The sequence below is a fragment of the Salvelinus namaycush genome, chromosome 3 (assembly GCF_016432855.1).
Source record: "Salvelinus namaycush isolate Seneca chromosome 3, SaNama_1.0, whole genome shotgun sequence".
Classification (NCBI taxonomy): Eukaryota; Metazoa; Chordata; class Actinopteri; order Salmoniformes; family Salmonidae; genus Salvelinus; species Salvelinus namaycush.
In genome coordinates, this window is record NC_052309.1 from 60,641,066 (window position 1) to 60,665,361 (window position 24,296).

The 24,296-nt window shown below is 44.0% G+C and overlaps 2 protein-coding genes across 2 annotated transcripts; both read left to right on the top strand.

Annotated features, from left to right (window-relative positions):
- Positions 1-2,242: 2,242 nt before the first annotated feature.
- LOC120033976 (heat shock 70 kDa protein) lies at positions 2,243-6,374 on the top strand. Its single transcript, XM_038980379.1, has 2 exons — positions 2,243-2,366; positions 4,265-6,374. Exon 2 carries the CDS (start codon positions 4,288-4,290, stop codon positions 6,220-6,222), a length of 1,935 nt encoding a protein of 644 aa, XP_038836307.1. The 5' UTR covers positions 2,243-2,366; positions 4,265-4,287; the 3' UTR covers positions 6,223-6,374.
- An 11,327-nt stretch (positions 6,375-17,701) lies between these two features.
- On the top strand, positions 17,702-20,874 carry LOC120033995 (heat shock 70 kDa protein-like). The gene is made up of 2 exons (XM_038980397.1): positions 17,702-17,828; positions 18,755-20,874. The coding sequence occupies exon 2, from the start codon at positions 18,778-18,780 to the stop codon at positions 20,710-20,712; it is 1,935 nt and encodes a 644-aa protein (XP_038836325.1). The 5' UTR covers positions 17,702-17,828; positions 18,755-18,777; the 3' UTR covers positions 20,713-20,874.
- The last annotated feature ends 3,422 nt before the right edge of the window (positions 20,875-24,296 follow it).

The window sequence follows — 24,296 nt, forward strand, 5'->3', positions numbered from 1 at the left end:
CAGTATGAACTAACAAGTTTTCCATCCATAGGAGCTGATAATTAATTTAGTACTGAAAGCATAAGCTACAGCTAGCTAGCACTGCAGTGAGTAGTTGACTCAAAGAGAGAAAGGCAATGGTTGAAGCAGCATAGAGAGAGAGAGAGCTAGCTATATTTCATTTTATTTTTTCTTCTTCTTAGTCTACCTTTCACTTAGCTATTGCAGCTAATTTAGCCTACCCAAAGAACCGGACTCAAACAGAGAGGAATGCTATTTATGTTAGCTAGCTGGCTAAGGCTATCCAACACTGCAACTCTTCCAAGTCAATGTAAGCTTTTGGTTTTATAAATGTATTAACACCGGGCCCGCTGGTTTAACTGCTAAACTACTTGCTGTACACTGTAATGTGTGATTGTACACTTGGGATTGGATTGTGGGTTTACCAATGTGTTGGTTCCATTTAGTTTTGTTTTACTATAACCTTGATATGGTGACGATGTAGGTTGTGTAGCGGTTAGTGGTTATGGTGTGAAGGTTTGGCATGGAGAGGTTTTTGTGCCTAGTCACAGACAGCTGTTGTGTTGTGTACTGAAGTCCACAAGTGAAGGGAAACGGTGAGAGGAGGAAAGCTTGTAGATGCGAGAAGGAATGTTACAACAAGTAAAGTCATAATGCTCTATGTGGCTGCTATGAAATTGAACTGTGTGTGTGGGTGATCAGGGGTGTATTCATTCTGACGATTATGTTGCAAAATGTTTCTTCAATAGAACAAAATGGGGCGGGACCTACCTGAATTTGTCCAATAGAACCTTTCGAAACGTTTTGCAACTGTTTGGACTAAAAATTACACCCCAGATCAGCTAGAAGCAGGCGAGAGTGTGCAAGGCGGTATTGAATGTGTCTCTGCCTGTCACCTTGATCACTCCAATTTGTCTCTCGACCTGTGCACCAACGGTATAAACTTTCATTTCTAGGCTATAGGTTGTAGCAATCTCTTGATTGGTAGAGGGCAAATTTGAGTATCATGTAGTAGCCAAACCTATTGATGTCACATTGAGCTGGGTGAATGGGAATATGAATGACAGTCATCCGATATTCTGTAATCGAAATAAGGCCGTGGTAATAAAACAAAATCCTCCATAATCTTCAACGGCACCAACCGGCACTGCTGTGTATATAGTGTGAAGTGTGTCCTCATTTAGTAGTTGCATTCTGCTGCAGTGCGGTCTGGTAAGGCAACTTAAAGTGCGTGAAATCATAGTATTTTACTGTCAACCATTGTTGCCTTTAATGCTCATTCAGACCACCAGAGGGCATCTTTGAGCACATCTTCTCTCATAAGTATCCAGGGCTGAATACTTATGTAAATAAGGTATTTCTGTTTTTATTTTTAATAAATATGCAACATTTTTTTTTTTTAAACAGTTTTTGCTTTGTCATTTTGAGGTATTGTGTGTTGATTGATGATGAAAAAAATAATTTCATACATTTTTAGAATAAGGCTGTAACGTAACAAAATGTGGAGAAAGTCAAGGGGTATGAATACTTTCCGAATGCAATGTATATTAGCAAATACTTTAGCTACCATGATGGGGATATGATGGAGATATCTTGTTTGCGGTAAGCAAATGTGAACTGATGGGCCATCAGTACGGAATAGGCTAGACTAGAATGTTATAGAACAGAATAGCATTGACTAGAATAGAATAGAGAAGGATTAGCCGGTGTGTTCATCATTTGTCTTTCATTTAACAATTAATACTGGATATCTTAAATACTCTGGCTTTAATATAAAAAAGGCACATTAACTTGTGGTGAGTTGCACTTACCACTTGTGCAGTAGGCACTCAATTCTCTTACAATACAGGTCTATTATTCATTAGTGAGAGAAAATGTATAGACTGACATCTCGTGAACTGTTGAGGAACTGCAGTGTTGCCGATAGACTGAAATGTCGACTGAATAAGGTTGAACCGGATGCTGTTTCATTTGTGTTGAAATTTGAATCATTAACGGTTTTTGATCATTTTAATCAATACAAATAATGGTTTCACTATTAGTGTGCTGTGTGTGTGCGTTCTGGACAGGTCTCCGCGCCTCTCGAAAGCTCTGGAATAACGAGAACTTTCCTTTGCTGCGCTTCCAATGCGTGCGCCTCGCAGCCTGCGTCATTGCACAGGAATGCTGCGCTCTCATGAGCAATGTAGTCGGAGAGTTCGAGAAATGGCGAGAAATCACGAGTGATCTTTTTTAGGTAATGGGGATGGTATATATTCTGGTGAAGTACATTCAGATTCAAACATCGACTCAACGAGAATACTAAAGGGAAAATAAAGCAAGAAACGAGAAGAGACACTTTCAACATACCTCTACATTCATAAACTGTAAGTAAAGGGAAATTAATTCAGTACCCTATTTTCATAATGGCTGTGAAAGTTATAAACTTGATAGAATAAAAAAGTATGCTATGTTGGTTGTGTGAACATAGACGATTTAGCTATAACATTATGCCAGAATATTTAGTTAACTAATAAATAAATAATATTATAAAAATATATTATAAAAGCAATTATTATGTTATTTCATTGGACAGACTAGGCCTACTTTATTTTTTTGTTGCATATTATTATTTATTATAATTAGTTATTTCTTAATTTTAAGAAAATCTGCTCTAATTCTGTGAAGATAACACAATATTATTCAGTTGTGTTCATAGAAAAAATGTAGGCCTGTTGTGAAAAGAGTTTCTCTGTAATAGATTAGCAGAACTGATTGTGTCTAACACTAATATATATATATATATATGTATAACACTAATATATAACACTAATATATATATATGTATAACACTAATATATAACACTAATATATATATATATATGTATAACACTAATATATAACACTAATATATATATATATATATATGTATAACACTAATATATAACACTAATATATATATATATATGTGTGTATAACACTAATATATAACACTAATATATATATATATGTATGTATAACACTAATATATATATATATGTGTATAACACTAATATATATATATATATATGTATAACACTAATATATAACACTAATATATATATATATGTGTATAACACTAATATATAACACTAATATATATATATGCATGTATAACACTAATATATAACACTAATATATATATATATATGTATAACACTAATATATAACACTAATATATATATATATATGTGTGTATAACACTAATATATAACACTAATATATATATGTGTGTATAACACTAATATATAACACTAATATATATATATATATATATGTATAACACTAATATATAACACTAATATATATATATATATATATATATATATGTATAACACTAATATATAACACTAATATATATATATGTGTATAACACTAATATATAACACTAATATATATATATATATATATATATGTGTATAACACTAATATATAACACTAATATATATATATGTATAACACTAATATATAACACTAATATATATATATATATATGTGTATAACACTAATATATAACACTAATATATATATATATATATATGTGTATAACACTAATATATAACACTAATATATATATATATATGTGTATAACACTAATATATAACACTAATATATATATATATATATATATATATGTGTATAACACTAATATATAACACTAATATATATATATATATGTATAACACTAATATATAACACTAATATATATATATATATATATATATATGTGTATAACACTAATATGTAACACAAACGTTGACAACAGTGTTGTTTTCAGACCTGGGTTCAAATGCTTAGTATTGTTTTTCAAGGACTTTAAAATACCAGTACATTTTGAAATATAAGTAGTTGAATATTGGAATGTGTTTGGAAATACATTTGGAAAGTATTACCATGTATTTGAAAATTCTCAAATACACAGACAAGTGTATTTTAAAATTAAAATATTCCATGCATTTGAACCCAGGATTGTTTGTTCCTAGGTGTATTTGAAATGTATTTGGAGACAAGTATTTGAAAATTGTTTCAAATATTTTAAATAGAAGTGGCCACATTATTTGGAAATATTCAAATACACAGAAAATAAGAATACAAATACTTAAATACGCATTTATTTGAACCCAGGTTTGGTTGTTATTCAAGTATATTTAGGCTAACATCTCTGTTGGTGGAGATTGACATTACTTGCAGCTAGGTTTTCGTAGAATAATAACGATTTCTAAAATATTATTTCATTCATTTGTAGGCAACTAACTCCAAACCATCAAGATGTCATCAGCTAAAGGCCCGTCTATCGGCATTGACCTGGGCACCACCTACTCCTGTGTGGGGGTGTTCCAGCATGGCAAAGTGGAGATCATCGCCAACGACCAGGGCAACAGGACCACGCCCAGCTATGTGGCCTTCACAGACACTGAGAGACTCATCGGAGACGCAGCAAAGAACCAGGTGGCCATGAACCCCAACAACACTGTTTTCGACGCCAAACGCCTGATTGGCCGAAAGTTCAACGATCAGGTCGTGCAAGCCGACATGAAGCACTGGCCCTTCAAGGTGGTCAGCGACGGAGGAAAGCCTAAAGTTCAGGTAGATTACAAAGGTGAGAACAAATCCTTCAACCCAGAGGAGATCTCCTCCATGGTCCTGGTGAAGATGAGGGAGATCGCTGAGGCCTACCTGGGCCAGAAGGTGTCCAATGCAGTCATAACAGTCCCTGCCTACTTCAACGACTCACAGAGACAGGCCACTAAGGACGCTGGAGTGATCGCTGGGCTGAATGTGCTGAGGATCATCAACGAGCCCACGGCGGCAGCCATCGCCTACGGCATGGACAAAGGCAAGTCCAGGGAACGCAACGTCCTGATTTTTGACCTGGGTGGGGGCACCTTTGACGTGTCCATCCTGACCATCGAGGATGGGATCTTTGAGGTGAAGGCCACGGCTGGAGACACTCACCTGGGCGGGGAGGACTTTGACAACCGCCTGGTTAGTCACTTTGTGGAGGAGTTCAAGAGGAAACACAAGAAGGACATCAGCCAGAACAAGCGGGCTCTGAGGAGGCTGAGGACAGCCTGCGAGAGGGCCAAGAGAACACTGTCCTCCAGCTCCCAGGCCAGCATTGAGATTGACTCTCTCTTTGAGGGCATCGACTTCTACACCTCCATCACCAGGGCTCGTTTTGAGGAGATGTGTTCCGACCTCTTCAGGGGAACCCTGGAGCCTGTGGAGAAAGCCCTGAGGGATGCCAAGATGGACAAGGCCCAAATCCACGACGTCGTCCTGGTCGGAGGCTCCACCCGGATCCCCAAGGTTCAGAAGCTCCTGCAGGACTTTTTCAACGGCCGAGAGCTAAACAAGAGCATCAACCCAGACGAGGCGGTGGCCTACGGCGCTGCCATCCAGGCGGCCATCTTGTCTGGCGACAAGTCTGAGAACGTCCAGGACCTGCTGCTGCTGGATGTGGCTCCCCTGTCCCTGGGCATCGAAACCGCCGGAGGGGTCATGACCGCCCTGATCAAACGCAACACCACCATCCCATCCAAACAGACCCAGACCTTCACCACTTACTCCGACAACCAGCCCGGGGTCATGATCCAGGTCTACGAGGGAGAGAGAGCCCTGACCAAGGACAACAACCTCCTGGGGAAGTTTGAGCTCTCTGGGATCCCCCCTGCCCCACGAGGAGTCCCTCAGATCGAGGTGACCTTTGACATCGACGCCAACGGCATTCTGAACGTATCAGCGGTGGACAAGAGCACGGGCAAAGAGAACAAGATCACCATCACCAACGACAAGGGCCGGCTCAGCAAAGAGGACATTGAGAGGATGGTGCAGGACGCTGACAAATACAAAGCTGAGGATGACGCACAGAGGGAGAAGATAGCAGCCAAGAACTCCCTGGAGTCGTACGCCTTCAATATGAAGAGCAGCGTGGAGGACGACAACATGAAAGGCAAGATCAGCGAGGAGGACAAAAAGAAAGTGGTGGACAGGTGCGACCAGACCATTTCCTGGTTGGAGAACAACCAGCTGGGCGACAAAGAGGAGTATGAGCATCAGCTAAAGGAGCTGGAGAAAGTATGCCAGCCTATCATTACCAAGCTGTACCAGCAGGGAGGGATGCCCACAGGTTGCTGTGGAGATCAGGCACGGACCAGCTCTGGTGCCAGCTCCCAAGGCCCAACCATTGAAGAGATTGACTAAAGTGAGGGACTTGTATAAAGGACTTTTCAAAATGCATTAGTATCACTGCATACAATTTGCTATTCAGGAAATACTTTGTACTTATAAAAAACACACTGTACATCTTTTGTTTCATACCATATTGCATTGCTGGACATTGCAAATAAAATGTATTTAAATATGTTTCTTGGTCTGTTGGCTGTTTTCTAGAATTCCTTCTCATCATAACACATTGATTATTCAAATTTTTATAATATTTTTTACACAATACCATGAAATATTGTAAACAAAACTTTGATAGACAGCTAAACCACCAGAGATAGAAGAACAAGTGAAGACACCCTAATGGCCACAATGTTTAGCTTATCAACTCTTTATTCTGCGTTAACATCTGATACAATCTGTTATGCTGATGAATGAGGACCCAAAAGCGACGTAATAGTAACAGAGTCTTTATTCCAGTAATAAACAAATAATGATTCTCCTGGATATTATCAATGGTCAAATCCTCTCGTCAATAGAGAGGAACGACTGGAGACGCGACCACAGACTGCAGGTCGCTTCAGGAAGGCACTGGCCGTAGCTGACATAGACACCTGCTCACACGCAGCATCTGAAGAAGGCAAAGAACACGACAGGGCGGAACAAGGACACAGGAACAGCAAACATCAAACAAGAATCCGACCAGGCAGAAGCGGAAAACAGAGGGAGAAATAGGGACTCTAATCAGAGGGCAAAATAGGGGACAGGTGTGAAAGAGTAAATGAGGTCGTTAGGAGAATGAGAAACAGCTGGGAGCAGGAACGGAACGATAGAGAGAGAAAGAGGGAAAGAACCTAATAAGACCAGCAGAGGGAAGCACAGGGACAAGACATGAAGATCAAAGACAAAACATGACAGTACCCCCCCACTCACCGAGCGCCTCCTGGCGCACTCGAGGAGGAACCCTGGCGGCAACGAAGGAAATCATCAATCAACGAACGGTCCAGCACGTCCCGAGATGGAACCCAACTCCTCTCCTCAGGACCGTAACCCTCCCAATCCACTAAGTACTGGTGACCACGTCCCCGAGAACGCATGTCCATGATCTTTCGTACCTTGTAAATAGGAGCGCCCTCGACAAGGACGGGGGGGGGGGAGGGAAGACGAACGGGGGCGCGAAGAAAAGGCTTGACACAAGAGACATGGAAGACAGGGTGGACGCGACGAAGATGTCGCGGAAGAAGCAGTCGCACAGCGACAGGATTGACGACCTGAGAGACACGGAACGGACCAATGAACCGCGGAGTCAACTTGCGAGAAGCTGTCGTAAGGGGAAGGTTACGAGTGGAAAGCCACACTCTCTGACCGCGACAATACCTAGGACTCCTAATCCTACGTCTATTGGCGGCTCTCACAGTCTGCGCCCTGTAACGGCAAAGTGCAGACCTGACCCTCCTCCAGGTGCGCTCACAACGTTGGACAAAAGCCTGAGCGGAGGGAACGCTGGACTCGGCGAGCTGGGACGAGAACAGAGGAGGCTGGTACCCAAGACTACTCTGAAACGGAGATAGCCCGGTAGCAGACGAAGGAAGCGAGTTGTGAGCGTACTCAGCCCAGGGGAGCTGTTCTGCCCAAGACGCAGGGTTTCGAAACGAAAGGCTGCGTAATATGCGACCAATCGACTGATTGGCCCTTTCTGCTTGACCGTTAGACTGGGGATGAAACCCGGAAGAGAGACTGACAGAAGCACCAATCAAACGACAGAACTCCCTCCAACTGTGACGTGAATTGCGGACCTCTGTCTGAAACGGCGTCTAACGGGAGGCCATGAATTCTGAACACATTCTCAATGATGATTTGTGCCGTCTCCTTAGCGGAAGGAAGCTTAGCGAGGGGAATGAAATGTGCCGCCTTAGAGAACCTATCGATAACCGTAAGAATCACAGTCTTCCCCGCAGACGAAGGCAGACCGGTAATAAAGTCTAAGGCGATGTGAGACCATGGTCGAGAAGGAATGGGAAGCGGTCTGAGACGACCGGCAGGAGGAGAGTTACCTGACTTAGTCTGCGCGCAGTCCGAACAAGCAGCCACGAAACGGCGCGTGTCCCGCTCCTGAGTAGGCCACCAAAACCGCTGGCGAATAGAAGCAAGCGTACCCCGAACGCCGGGATGGCCAGCTAACTTGGCAGAGTGAGCCCACTGAAGAACAGCCAGACGAGTAGAGACAGGAACGAACAGAAGGTTACTAGGACAAGCGTGCGGCGACGCAGTGTGAGTGAGTGCTTGCTTTACCTGTCTCTCAATTCCCCAGACAGTCAACCCGACAACACGCCCTTCAGGGAGAATCCCCTCGGGGTCGGTAGAAGCCACAGAAGAACTAAAGAGACGGGATAAGGCATCAGGCTTGGTGTTCTTATTTCCCGGACGATAGGAAATCACGAACTCGAAACGAGCGAAAAACAACGCCCAACGAGCCTGACGTGCATTAAGTCGTTTGGCAGAACGGATGTACTCAAGGTTCTTATGGTCAGTCCAAACGACAAAAGGAACGGTCGCCCCCTCCAACCACTGTCGCCATTCGCCTATGGCTAAGCGGATGGCGAGCAGTTCGCGGTTACCCACATCATAGTTGCGTTCCGATGGCGACAGGCGATGAGAAAAGTAAGCGCAAGGATGGACCTTATCGTCAGACTGGAAGCGCTGAGACAGAATGGCTCCCACGCCCACCTCTGAAGCGTCAACCTCGACAATGAATTGTTTAGTGACGTCAGGAGTAACAAGGATAGGGGCGGATGTAAAACGCTTCTTGAGGATATCAAAAGCTCCCTGGGCGGAACCGGACCACTTAAAGCAAGTCTTGACAGAAGTCAGAGCTGTGAGAGGGGCAGCCACTTGACCGAAATTACGAATGAAACGCCGATAGAAATTAGCGAAACCAAGAAAGCGCTGCAACTCGACACGTGACTTAGGAACGGGCCAATCGCTGACTGCCTGGACCTTAGCGGGATCCATCTGAATGCCTTCAGCGGAAATAACAGAACCGAGAAATGTGACAGAGGAGACATGAAAGGCGCACTTCTCAGCCTTCACGTAGAGACAATTCTCTAAAAGGCGCTGGAGTACACGTCGAACGTGCTGAACATGAATCTCGAGTGACGGTGAAAAAATCAGGATATCGTCAAGGTAAACGAAAACAAAAATGTTCAGCATGTCTCTCAGTACATCATTAACTAATGCCTGAAAGACAGCTGGAGCATTAGCGAGACCGAACGGCAGAACCCGGTATTCAAAATGCCCTAACGGAGTGTTAAACGCCGTTTTCCACTCGTCCCCCTCTCTGATGCGTACGAGATGGTAAGCGTTACGAAGGTCCAACTTAGTAAAGAACCTGGCTCCCTGCAAAATCTCGAAGGCTGACGACATAAGGGGAAGCGGATAACGATTCTTAACCGTTATGTCATTCAGCCCTCGATAATCCACGCAGGGGCGCAGAGTACCGTCCTTCTTCTTAACAAAGAAAAATCCCGCTCCGGCGGGAGAGGAAGAAGGCACCACGGTACCGGCGTTGAGAGAAACAGACAGATAATCCTCGAGAGCCTTACGTTCGGGAGCCGACAGAGAGTATAGTCTACCCCGAGGGGGAGTGGTCCCCGGAAGGAGATCAATACAACAATCATACGACCGGTGAGGAGGAAGGGAGCTGGCTCTGGACCGACTGAAGACCGTGCGCAGATCATGATATTCCTCCGGCACTCCTGTCAAATCACCAGGTTCCTCCTGAGTAGAGGGGACAGAAGACACAGGAGGGATAGCAGACATTAAACACTTCACATGACAAGAAACGTTCCAGGATAGGATAGAATTACTAGACCAATCAATAGAAGGATTATGACATACTAGCCAGGGATGACCCAAAACAACAGGTGTAAAAGGTGAACGAAAAATCAAAAAGGAAATGGTCTCACTGTGGTTACCAGATACTGTGAGGGTTAAAGGTAGTGTCTCACATCTGATACTGGGGAGAAGACTACCATCTAAGGCGAACATGGGCGTGGGCTTCCCTAACTGTCTGAGAGGAATGTCATGTTTCCGAGCCCATGCTTCGTCCATAAAACAACCCTCAGCCCCAGAGTCTATCAAGGCACTGCAGGAAGCAGCTGAACCGGTCCAGCGTAGATGGACCGACAAGGTAGTACAGGATCTTGATGGAGAGACAGGAGTAGTAGCGCTCACCAGTAGCCCTCCGCTTACTGATGAGCTCTGGCTTTTACTGGACATGACATGACAAAATGTCCCGCAGAACCGCAATAGAGGCAAAGGCGGTTGGTGATTCTCCGTTCCCTCTCCTTAGTCGAGATGCGAATACCTCCCAGCTGCATGGGCTCAGTCTCTGAGCCGGTGGGAGGAGATGGTTGAGATGCGGAGAGGGGAAACACCGTTAACGCGAGCTCTCTTCCACGAGCTCGGTGACGAAGATCTACCCGTCGTTCTATGCGGATGGCGAGTGCAATCAAAGAGTCCACGCTGGAAGGAACCTCCCGGGAGAGAATCTCATCCTTAACCTCAGCGTGAAGTCCCTCCAGAAAACGAGCGAGCAACGCCGGCTCGTTCCAGTCACTGGAGGCAGCAAGAGTGCGAAACTCTATAGAGTAATCCGTTATGGATCGATCACCTTGACATAGGGAAGCCAGGGCCCTGGAAGCCTCCTTCCCAAAAACTGAACGATCAAAAACCCGTATCATCTCCTCTTTAAAGTTCTGATAATCGTTAGAACACTCAGCCCTTGCCTCCCAGATAGCTGTGCCCCACTCCCGAGCCCGACCAGTAAGGAGTGATATGACGTAAGCGATCCGAGCTCTCTCTCTTGAGTAAGTGTTGGGCTGGAGAGAGAACACAATATCACACTGGGTGAGAAAGGAGCGACACTCAGTGGGCTGCCCAGAGTAACATGGTGGGTTATTAACCCTAGGTTCCGGAGACTCGGAAGACCAGGAAGTAGCTGGTGGCACGAGATGAAGACTCTGAAACTGTCCAGAGAGATCGGAGACCTGAGCGGCCAGGGTCTCAACGGCATGACGAGCAGCAAACAATTCCTGCTCGTGTCTGCCGAGCATTGCTCCCTGGAACTCGACGTCAGTGTTGAGAGAATCCATAGTCGCTGGGTCCATCTTGGTCGGATTCTTCTGTTATGCTGATGAATGAGGACCCAAAAGCGACGTAATAGTAACAGAGTCTTTATTCCAGTAATAAACAAATAATGATTCTCCTGGATATTATCAATGGTCAAATCCTCTCGTCAATAGAGAGGAACGACTGGAGACGCGACCACAGACTGCAGGTCGCTTCAGGAAGGCACTGGCCGTAGCTGACATAGACACCTGCTCACACGCAGCATCTGAAGAAGGCAAAGAACACGACAGGGCGGAACAAGGACACAGGAACAGCAAACATCAAACAAGAATCCGACCAGGCAGAAGCGGAAAACAGAGGGAGAAATAGGGACTCTAATCAGAGGGCAAAATAGGGGACAGGTGTGAAAGAGTAAATGAGGTCGTTAGGAGAATGAGAAACAGCTGGGAGCAGGAACGGAACGATAGAGAGAGAAAGAGGGAAAGAACCTAATAAGACCAGCAGAGGGAAGCACAGGGACAAGACATGAAGATCAAAGACAAAACATGACACAAGAACTATGGTCCTTCTTGGAAAAAGAGGCACAAATACATTCTGGCACATATTAAAAAAACAATTACAGGTCACATTTTTCCTTACTTTGTGCTTATTGGTGTCAAGCTCAAAGAACCAAATACTGTATTTTCGACTGATTTTGGAGTATTTCAAGTGGAACTGACAGCATTTGAACTACTTTGCAGATATGAAACAAACGGACAATCATAAAATCAGTAAAACATATCAAATTCCCAGTTTATGCTTCAAAACCAACTTGATAAGAGGTTTTAAAAATAGGTTCTATTTGACTCAAAATTACATGTTGTACAGTAAGGCATTGTTGGCAGAATAGATAGATGCAGTTCAATGCATGATTTAATATATTTCGCCAATACATTTCTTGGTAGTCCAAAAAATATTTCTATCAGGTTGTAAATTATGGCTGGCCTGGTACATTGTTTGCTGCCGCCACCCATTCGGGATGCACTGTTTCAGTTTCAATGACTTCATATTTTGAACAAAAACGGACGACTGTAAATAAGGCTGGGAATGTTAATACAATGAAACTATAAGGTGTTCACCCATAAGATTATTATCTAATTACATGAAAAACCAGTTTCAAATTAAAATGTTACAACAACCTATAGCTAAGTTGTTGTTATTTGGTGATAAATACTTTTTGATTAGGGTCACAGCATATTATGCACATCTGCAAGCGTAGCAGCAAAGGCTGGACAAATTATTTATCTATTTTGTTTTAAAACGTTAAGATGCTATATTCAGCATATGTACATAAGTGGACATTATAAAGGGCCATATTTTTTCTAATTAAACAATGGCCAGTTTGAGTCGCAGTTGCGCGTTGTTTTGTAAAACAAATAGCCTATGTCTGGCGAATTCGTTGGGTACATTGACTTCAATAATTCAAAACCTAGGAGCCTCGTGGTTCTCACCCCATTCCATAGACGTACACAATAATTATGACTACACCTGGAGGACATCCTCCAACCTATCAGAGCTCTTGCAGTATGAACTAACAAGTTTTCCATCCATAGGAGCTGATAATTAATTTAGTACTGAAAGCATAAGCTACAGCTAGCTAGCACTGCAGTGAGTAGTTGACTCAAAGAGAGAAAGGCAATAGTTGAAGCAGCATAGAGAGAGAGAGAGAGCTAGCTATATTTCATTTTATTTTTTCTTCTTCTTAGTCTACCTTTCACTTAGCTATTGCAGCTAATTTAGCCTACCCAAAGAACCAGACTCAAACAGAGAGGAATGATATTTATGTTAGCTAGCTGGCTAAGGCTATCCAACACTGCAACTCTTCCAAGTCAATGTAAGCTTTTGGTTTTATAAATGTATTGACACCGGGCCCGCTGGTTTAACTGCTAAACTACTTGCTGTACACTGTAATGTGTGATTGTACACTTGGGATTTGATTGTGGGTTTACCAATATGTTGGTTCCATTTTGTTTTGTTTTACTATAACCTTGATATGGTGACGATGTAGGTTGTGTAGCGGTTAGTGGTTATGGTGTGAAGGTTTGGCATGGAGAGGTTTTTGTGCCTAGTCACAGACAGCTGTTGTGTTGTGTACTGAAGTCCACAAGTGAAGGGAAAAGGTGAGAGGAGGAAAGCTTGTAGATGCGAGAAGGAATGTTACAACAAGTAAAGTCATAATGCTCTATGTGGCTGCTATGAAATTGAACTGTGTGTGGGGGTGATCAGGGGTGTATTCATTCTGACGATTATGTTGCAAAATGTTTCTTCAATAGAACAAAATGGGGCGGGACCTACCTGAATTTGTCCAATAGAACCTTTCGAAACGTTTTGAAACTGTTTGGACTAAAAATTACACCCCAGATCAGCTAGATGCAGGCGAGAGTGTGCAAGGCGGTATTGAATGTGTCTCCGCCTGTCACCTTGATCACTCCAATTTGTCTCTCGACCTGTGCACCTACGGTATTGTCACGATCGTCTTGAGGAAGAGTGGACCAAGGCGCAGCGTGATAACAATACATACTTCTTTATGGACGAGAAGACGAAAATGAAACGAACACTATACAAACTAAACAAAACAACAAACAGACGACCGTGAAGCTATTCAAACAATAAGTGCAGACACTGGCAACTTACACATAGACAATTACCCACAATAGCCTAATGCCTATGGCTGCCTTAAATATGGCTCCCAATCAGAGACAATGATAGACAGCTGTCTCTGATTGAGAACCATTCAGGCAACCATAGACATACCTAGACACCTACACTAAACACAACCCCATAAACTCTACAAAACCCCCTATACAATACAACCACCCAAGACGAGACAAATACACACAAACATCCCCCCTGTCACACCCTGACCTAACCAAAATAATACAGAAAACAAAGATAACTAAGGCCAGGGCGTGACAGTACCCCCCCCCCCCCCCAAAGGTGCGGACTCCGGCCGCAAAACCTGACACAGAAGGGGAGGGTCCGGGTGGGCCTTCCTACGGCGGCGGCTCGGGTGCGGGACATGGCCCCCACTCCACCATAGTTAATACCCGCTTTGGTGGCTCTGGCAGATCCTGGCTGACTGGCGGCTCTGGCAGATCCTGGCTGGCGGGCGGCTCTGCCTGCTCCTGGCTGGCGGGCGGCTCTGGCTGCTCCTGGCTGGCGGGCGGCTCTGGCTGCTCCTGGCTGGCGGGCGGCTCTGGCTGCTCCTGGCTGGCGGGCGGCTCTGGCTGCTCCTGGCTGGCGGGCGGCTCTGGCTGCTCCTGTCTGGCGGGCGGCTCTGGCTGCTCCTGTCTGGCGGGCGGCTCTGACGGCTCGGGACAGACGGGCGGCTCTGACGGCTCGGGACAGACGGGCGGCTCTGACGGCTCGGGACAGACGGGCGGCTCTGACGGCTCGGGACAGACGGGCGGCTCTGACGGCTCGGGACAGACGGGCGGCTCTGACGGCTCGGGACAGACGGGCGGCTCTGACGGCTCGGGACAGACGGGCTGCTCTGACGGCTCGGGACAGACGGGCAGCTCTGACGGCTCGGGACAGACGGGCAGCTCTGACGGCTCGGGACAGACGGATAGCGCAGGCGGCTCTGGGCAGACGGACAGTGCAGGCGGCACTGGGCAGACGGCAGACTCTGGCCGGCTGAGGCGCACAGTAGGCCTGGTGCGTGGTACCGGAATTGGAGGTACCGGGCTAAGGACACGCACCTCAAGGCTAGTGCGGGGAGCAGCAACAGGACGCACAGGACTCTGGAGACGCACAGGAGGCTTGGTGCGTGGTGCCGGAACTGGTGGTACCGGGCTGGAGACACGCACCATAGGGCGAGTGCGTGGAGGAGGAACAGGGCTCTGGAGACACACTGGAAGCCTGGTGCGTGGTGTTGGCACTGGTGGTACTGGGCTGGGGCGAGGAGATGGCGCCGGATATACCGGACCGTGCAGGCGTACTGGCTCCCTTGAGCACTGAGCCTGCCCAACCTTACCTGGTTGAATGCTCCCCGTAGCCCGACCAGTGCGGGGAGGTGGAATAACCCGCACTGGGCTGTGTTGGCGAACCGGGGACACCATGCGTAAGGCTGGTGCCATGTATACCGGCCCGAGGAGACGCACTGGAGACCAGACGCGTTGAGCCGGCTTCATGGCACCTGGCTCAATGCCCAATCTAGCCCTGCCAGTGCGGGGAGGTGGAATAACCCGCACCGGGCTATGCACACGTACAGGAGACACCATGCGCTCTACCACATAACACGGTGTCTGCCCGTACTCTCGCACTCCACGATAAGCATAGGGAGTTGGCGCAGGTCTCCTACCTGACTTCGCCACACTCCATTGTAGCCCCCCCCCCCCAATAAATTTTTTGGGCTGACTCACAGGCTTCCTACCGCGTCGTCGTGCTGCCTCCATTCGCCGGTAACCCTCCTCACACTGCTCCAGAGAATCCCAGGCGGGCTCCGGCATTCTCCCTGGGTCGATCGCCCACCTGTCGATCTCCTCCCACGTAGTATAGTCCAGACTCTGCTCCCATTGCCATAAATCCTGTGTAGGTTGCTCCTGCTGCTGCTTAACACGCTGCTTGGTCCTGGTATGGTGGGTAATTCTGTCACGATCGTCTTGATGAGGAAGAGTGGACCAAGGCGCAGCGTGATAACAATACATACTTCTTTATTGACGAGAAGACGAAAACGAAACGAACACTATACAAACTAAACAAAACAACAAACAGACGACCGTGAAGCTATTCAAACAATAAGTGCAGACACTGGCAACTTACACATAGACAATTACCCACAATAGCCTAATGCCTATGGCTGCCTTAAATATGGATCCCAATCAGAGACAATGATAGACAGCTGTCTCTGGGTGAGAACAATTCAGGCAACCATAGACATACCTAGACACCTACACTAAACACAACCCCATAAACTCTACAAAACCCCCTATACAATACAACCACCCAAGACGAGACAAATACACACAAACATCCCCCCTGTCACACCCTGACCTAACCAAAATAATACAGAAAACAAAGATAACTAAGGCCAGGGCGTGACAGGTATAAACTTTCATTTCTAGGCTATAGGTTGTAGCAATCTCTTGATTGGTATAGGGCAAATTTGAGTATCATGTAGTAGCCAAACCTATTGATGTCACATTGAGCTGGGTGAATGGGAATATGAATGACAGTCATCCGATATTCTGTAATCGAAATAAGGCCGTGGTAATAAAACAAAATCCTCCATAATCTTCAACAGCACCAACCGGCACTGCTGTGTATATAGTGTGAAGTGTGTCCTCATTTAGTAGTTGCATTCTGCTGCAGTGGGGTATGATAAGGCAACTTAAAGTGCGTGAAATCATAGTATTTTACTGTCAACCATTGTTGCCTTTAATGCTCATTCAGACCACCAGAGGGCATCTTTGAGCACATCTTCTCTCATAAGTATCCAGGGCTGAATACTTATGTAAATAAGGTATTTCTGTTTTTATTTTTAATAAATATGCAACAAATTTTTTTTTTAAACAGTTTTTGCTTTGTCATTTTGAGGTATTGTGTGTTGATTGATGATGAAAAAAATAATTTCATACATTTTTAGAATAAGGCTGTAACGTAACAAAATGTGGAGAAAGTCAAGGGGTCTGAATACTTTCCGAATGCAATGTATATTAGCAAATACTTTAGCTACCATGATGGGGATATGATGGAGATATCTTGTTTGCGGTAAGCAAATGTGAACTGATGGGCCATCAGTACGGAATAGGCTAGACTAGAATGGTATAGAACAGAATAGCATTGACTAGAATAGAATAGAGAAGGATTAGCCGGTGTGTTCATCATTTGTCTTTCATTTAACAATTAATACTGGATATCTTAAATACTCTGGCTTTAATATAAAAAAGGCACATTAACTTGTGGTGAGTTGCACTTACCACTTGTGCAGTAGGCACTCAATTCTCTTACAATACAGGTCTATTATTCATTAGTGAGAGAAAATGTATAGACTGACATCTCGTGAACTGTTGAGGAACTGCAGTGTTGCCGATAGACTGAAATGTCGACTGAATAAGGTTGAACCGGATGCTGTTTCATTTGTGTTGAAATTTGAAACATTAACGGTTTTTGATCATTTTAATCAATACAAATAATGGTTTCACTATTAGTGTGCTGTGTGTGTGCGTTCTGGACAGGTCTCCGCGCCTCTCGAAAGCTCTGGAATAACGAGAACTTTCCTTTGCTGCGCTTCCAATGCGTGCGCCTCGCAGCCTGCGTCATTGCACAGGAATGCTGCGCTCTCATGAGCAATGTAGTCGGAGAGTTCGAGAAATGGCTAGAAATCATGAGGGATATTTTTTAGGCAATGGGGATGGTATATATTCTGGTGAAGTACATTCAGATTCAAACATCGACTCAACGAGAATACTAAAGGGAAAAGAAAGCAAGAAACGAGAAGAGACACTTTCAACAGACCTCTACATTCATAAACTGTAAGTAAAGGGAAATTAATTCAGTACCCTACTTTCATAATGGCTGTGAAAGTTATAAACTTGATAAAATAAAAAATTATGCTATGTTGGTTGTGTGAACATAGACGATTTAGCTATAACATTATGCCAGAATATTTGGTTAACTAATAAAGAAATAATATTATAAAAATATATTATAAAAGCATTTATTATGTTATTTCATTGGACAGACTAGGCCTACTTTATTTTTTTGTTGCATATTATTATTTATTATAATTAGTTATTTCTTCATTTTAAGAAGACCTGCTCTAATTCTGTGAAGATAACACAATATTATTCAGTTGTGTTCATAGAAAAAATGTAGGCCTGTTGTGAAAAGAGTTTCTCTGTAATAGATTAGCAGAACTGATTGTGTCTAACACTAATATATGTATAACACTAATATATAACACAAACATTGACAACAGTGTTGTTTTCAGACCTGAGTTCAAATGCTTAGTATTGTTTTTCAATGACTTTAAAATACCAGTACATTTTGAAATATAAGTAGTTGAATATTGGAATGTGTTTGGAAATACATTTGGAAAGTATTACCATGTATTTGAAAATTCTCAAATACACAGACAAGTGTATTTTAAAATTAAAATATTCCATGCATTTGAACCCAGGATTGTTTGTTCCTAGGTGCATTTGAAATGTATTTGGAGACAAGTATTTGAAAATTGTTTCAAATATTTTAAATAGAATTGGCCACATTATTTGAAAATATTCAAATACACAGAAAATAAGAATACAAATACTTAAATACGCATGTATTTGAACCCAGGTTTGGTTGTTATTCAAGTATATTTAGGCTAACATCTCTGTTGGTGGAGATTGACATTACTTGCAGCTAGGTTTTCGTAGAATAATAACGATTTCTAAAATATTATTTCATTCATTTGTAGGCAACTAACTCCAAACCATCAAGATGTCATCAGCTAAAGGCCCGTCTATCGGCATTGACCTGGGCACCACCTACTCCTGTGTGGGGGTGTTCCAGCATGGCAAAGTGGAGATCATCGCCAACGACCAGGGCAACAGGACCACGCCCAGCTATGTGGCCTTCACAGACACTGAGAGACTCATCGGAGACGCAGCAAAGAACCAGGTGGCCATGAACCCCAACAACACCGTTTTCGACGCCAAACGCCTGATTGGCCGAAAGTTCAACGATCAGGTCGTGCAAGCCGACATGAAGCACTGGCCCTTCAAGGTGGTCAGTGACGGAGGAAAGCCTAAAGTTCAGGTAGATTACAAAGGTGAGAACAAATCCTTCAACCCAGAGGAGATCTCCTCCATGGTCCTGGTGAAGATGAGGGAGATCGCTGAGGCTTACCTGGGCCAGAAGGTGTCCAATGCAGTCATCACAGTCCCTGCCTACTTCAACGACTCACAGAGACAGGCCACTAAGGACGCTGGAGTGATCGCTGGGCTGAATGTGCTGAGGATCATCAACGAGCCCACGGCGGCAGCCATCGCCTACGGCATGGACAAAGGCAAGTCCAGGGAACGCAACGTCCTGATTTTTGACCTGGGTGGGGGCACCTTTGACGTGTCCATCCTGACCATCGAGGATGGGATCTTTGAGGTGAAAGCCACGGCTGGAGACACTCACCTGGGCGGGGAGGACTTTGACAACCGCCTGGTTAGTCACTTTGTGGAGGAGTTCAAGAGGAAACACAAGAAGGACATCAGCCAGAACAAGCGGGCTCTGAGGAGGCTGAGGACAGCCTGCGAGAGGGCCAAGAGAACACTGTCCTCCAGCTCCCAGGCCAGCATTGAGATTGACTCTCTCTTTGAGGGCATCGACTTCTACACCTCCATCACCAGGGCTCGTTTTGAGGAGATGTGTTCCGACCTCTTCAGGGGAACCCTGGAGCCTGTGGAGAAAGCCCTGAGGGATGCCAAGATGGACAAGGCCCAAATCCACGACGTCGTCCTGGTCGGAGGCTCCACCCGGATCCCCAAGGTCCAGAAGCTCCTGCAGGACCTTTTCAACGGCCGAGAGCTAAACAAGAGCATCAACCCAGACGAGGCGGTGGCCTACGGCGCTGCCATCCAGGCGGCCATCTTGTCTGGCGACAAGTCTGAGAACGTCCAGGACCTGCTGCTGCTGGATGTGGCTCCCCTGTCCCTGGGCATCGAAACCGCCGGAGGGGTCATGACCGCCCTGATCAAACGCAACACCACCATCCCATCCAAACAGACCCAGACCTTCACCACTTACTCCGACAACCAGCCCGGGGTCATGATCCAGGTCTACGAGGGAGAGAGAGCCCTGACCAAGGACAACAACCTCCTGGGGAAGTTTGAGCTCTCTGGGATCCCCCCTGCCCCACGAGGAGTCCCTCAGATCGAGGTGACCTTTGACATCGACGCCAACGGCATTCTGAACGTATCAGCGGTGGACAAGAGCACGGGCAAAGAGAACAAGATCACCATCACCAACGACAAGGGCCGGCTCAGCAAAGAGGACATTGAGAGGATGGTGCAGGACGCTGACAAATACAAAGCTGAGGATGACGCACAGAGGGAGAAGATAGCAGCCAAGAACTCCCTGGAGTCGTACGCCTTCAATATGAAGAGCAGCGTGGAGGACGACAACATGAAAGGCAAGATCAGCGAGGAGGACAAAAAGAAAGTGGTGGACAGGTGCGACCAGACCATTTCCTGGTTGGAGAACAACCAGCTGGGCGACAAAGAGGACTATGAGCATCAGCTAAAGGATCTGGAGAAAGTATGCCAGCCTATCATTACCAAGCTGTACCAGCAGGGAGGGATGCCCACAGGTTGCTGTGGAGATCAGGCACGGACCAGCTCTGGTGCCAGCTCCCAAGGCCCAACCATTGAAGAGATTGACTAAAGTGAGGGACTTGTATAAAGGACTTTTCAAAATGCATTAGTATCACTGCATACAATTTGCTATTCAGGAAATACTTTGTACTTATAAAAAACACACTGTACATCTTTTGTTTCATACCATATTGCATTGCTGGACATTGCAAATAAAATGTATTTAAATATGTTTCTTGGTCTGTTGGCTGTTTTCTAGAATTCCTTCTCATCATAACACATTGATTATTCACATATTTATAATAATTTTTACACAATACCATGAAATATTGTAAACAAAACTTTGATAGACAGCTAAACCACCAGAGATAGGAGAACAAGTGAAGACACCCTAATGGCCACAATGTTTAGCTTATCAACTCTTTATTCTGCGATAACATCTGATACAATCACTATGGTACTTCTTGGAAAAAGAGGCACAAATACATTCTGGCACATATTAAAAAAACAATTACAGGTCACATTTTTCCTTACTTTGTGCTTATTGGTGTCAAGCTCAAAGAACCAAATACTGTATATTTGACTGATTTTGGAGTATTTCAAGTGGAACTGACAGCATTTGAACTACTTTGCAGATATGAAACAAACGGACAATCATAATATCAGTAAAACATATCAAATTCCCAGTTTATGCTTCAAAACCAACTTGATAAGAGGTTTTAAAAATAGGTTCTATTTGACTCAAAATTACATGTTGTACAGTAAGGCATTGTTGGCAGAATAGATAGATGCAGTTCAATGCATGATTAATATAATTCGCCAATACATTTCTTGGTAGTCCAAAAAATATTTCTATCAGGTTGTAAATTATGGCTGGCCTGGTACATTGTTTGCTGCCGCCACCCATTCGGGATGCACTGTTTCAGTTTCAATGACTTCATATTTTGAACAAAAACGGACGACTGTAAATAAGGCTGGGAATGTCAATACAATGAAACTATAAGGTGTTCACCCATAAGAACCGGTTTTAAATTAAAATTTTACAACAACCTATAGCTAAGTTGTTGTTATTTGGTGATAAATACTTTTTGATTCGGGTCACAGCATATTATGCACATCTGCAAGTGTAGCTTGTCCTTCTTGTTTTGTAAAACAAATAGCCTATGTCTGGCGAATTCGTTGGGTAAATTGACTTCAATGATTTAAAACCTAGGAGGCTCATGGTTCTCACCCCCTTCCATAGACTGACACAATAATTATGACTACACCTGGAGGACATCCTCCAACCTATCAGAGCTCTTTCAGTATGAACTAACAAGTTTTCCATCCAAAGGATCTGATAATTAATTTAGTACTGAAAGCATAAGCTACAGCTAGCTAGCACTGCAGTGAGTAGTTGACTCAAAGAGAGAAAGGTAATAGTTGAAGCAGCATAGAGAGAGAGAGAGCTAGCTATATTTCATTTTATTTTCTCTTCTTCTTAGTCTACCTTTCACTTAGCTATTGCAGCTAATTTTGCCTACCCAAAGAACCGGACTCAAACAGAGAGGAATGCTATTTATGTTAGCTAGCTGGCTAAGGCTATCCAACACTGCAACTCTTCCAAGTCAATGTAAGCTTTTGGTTTTATAAATGTATTGACACCGGGGCCCGCTGGTTTAACTGCTAAACTACTTGCTGTACACTGTAATGTGTGATTGTACACTTGGGATTCGATTGTGGGTTTACTAATGTGTTGGTTCCATTTAGTTTTGTTTTAATATAACCTTGATATGGTGACGATGTAGGTTGTGTAGCGGTTAGTGGTTATGGTGTGAAGGTTTGGCATGGAGAGGTTTTTGTGCCTAGTCACAGACAGCTGTTGTGTTGTGTACTGAAGTCCACAAGTGAAGGGAAAAGGTGAGAGGAGGAAAGCTTGTAGATGCGAGAAGGAATGTTACAACAAGTAAAGTCATAATGCTTTATGTGGCTGCTATGAAATTGAACTGTGTGTGTGGGTGATCAGGGGTGTATTCATTCTGACGATTATGTTGCAAAATGTTTCTTCAACAGAACGAAATGGGGCGGGACCTACCTGAATTTGTCCAATAGAACCTTTCGAAACATTTTGAAACTGTTTGGACTAAAAATTACACCCCAGATCAGCTAGATGCAGGCGAGAGTGTGCAAGGCGGTATTGAATGTGTCTCTGCCTGTCACCTTGATCACTCCAATTTGTCTCTCGACCTGTGCACCTTTTTTTATTTTTTTTATTTATTTCACCTTTATTTAACCAGGTAGGCTAGTTGAGAACAAGTTCTCATTTACAACTGCGACCTGGCCAAGATAAAGCATAGCAGTGTGAACAGACAACAACACAGAGTTACACATGGAGTAAACAATAAACAAGTAAATAACACAGTAGGGGGGGGGGAAATTAGTCTATATACATTGTGTGCAAAAGGCATGAGGAGGCAGGCAATAAATAGGCCATAGGAGCGAATAATTACAATTTAGCAGATTAACACTGGAGTGATAAATCATCAGAGGATCATGTGCAAGTAGAGATACTGGTGTGCAAAAGAGCAGAAAAGTAAATAAATAAAAACAGTAAGGGGATGAGGTAGCTAAATTGGGTGGGCTGTTTACAGATGGACTATGTACAGCTACAGCGATCGGTTAGCTGCTCAGATAGCAGATGTTTAAAGTTGGTGAGGGAAATAAAAGTCTCCAACTTCAGCAATTTTTGCAATTCATTCCAGTCACAGGCAGCAGAGAACTGGAAGGAAAGGCGGCCAAATGAGGTGTTGGCTTTTGGGATGATCAGTGAGATATTATACCTACGGTATAAACTTTCATTTCTAGGCTATAGGTTGTAGCAATCTCTTGATTGGTATAGGGCAAATTTGAGTATCATGTAGTAGCCAAACCTATTGATGTCACATTGAGCTGGGTGAATGGGAATATGAATGACAGTCATCCGATATTCTGAAATCGAAATAAGGCCGTGGTAATAAAACAAAATCCTCCATAATCTTCAACGGCACCAACCGGCACTGCTGTGTATATAGTGTGAAGTGTGTCCTCATTTAGTAGTTGCATTCTGCTGCAGTGCGGTCTGGTAAGGCAACTTAAAGTGCGTGAAATCATAGTATTTTACTGTCAACCATTGTTGCCTTTAATGCTCATTCAGACCACCAGAGGGCATCTTTGAGCACATCTTCTCTCATAAGTATCCAGGGCTGAATACTTATGTAAATAAGGTATTTCTGTTTTTATTTTTAATAAATATGCAACAATTTCAAAAAAACAGTTTTTGCTTTGTCATTTTGAGGTATTGTGTGTTGATTGATGATGAAAAAAATAATTTCATACATTTTTAGAATAAGGCTGTAACGTAACAAAATGTGGAGAAAGTCAAGGGGAATAGAGAAGAGATTAGAAGGATTAGCCGGTGTGTTCATCATTTGTCTTTCATTTAACAAATAATACTGGATATCTTAAATACTCTGGCTTTAATATTTAAAAAAAGGATCTTCCCTGGAGGCACTTACCACTTGTGCAGTAGGCACTCAATTCTCTTACAATACAGGTCTATTATTCATTAGTGAGAAAAAATGTATAGACTGACATCTCGTGAACTGTTGAGGAACTGCAGTGTTGCCGATAGACTGA

Bases quoted from the DNA above. Each gene is read 5' to 3' on its own strand.
- LOC120033976 (XM_038980379.1), top strand. From the start codon at position 4,288: ATGTCATCAGCTAAAGGCCCGTCTATCGGCATTGACCTGGGCACCACC.
- LOC120033995 (XM_038980397.1), top strand. From the start codon at position 18,778: ATGTCATCAGCTAAAGGCCCGTCTATCGGCATTGACCTGGGCACCACC.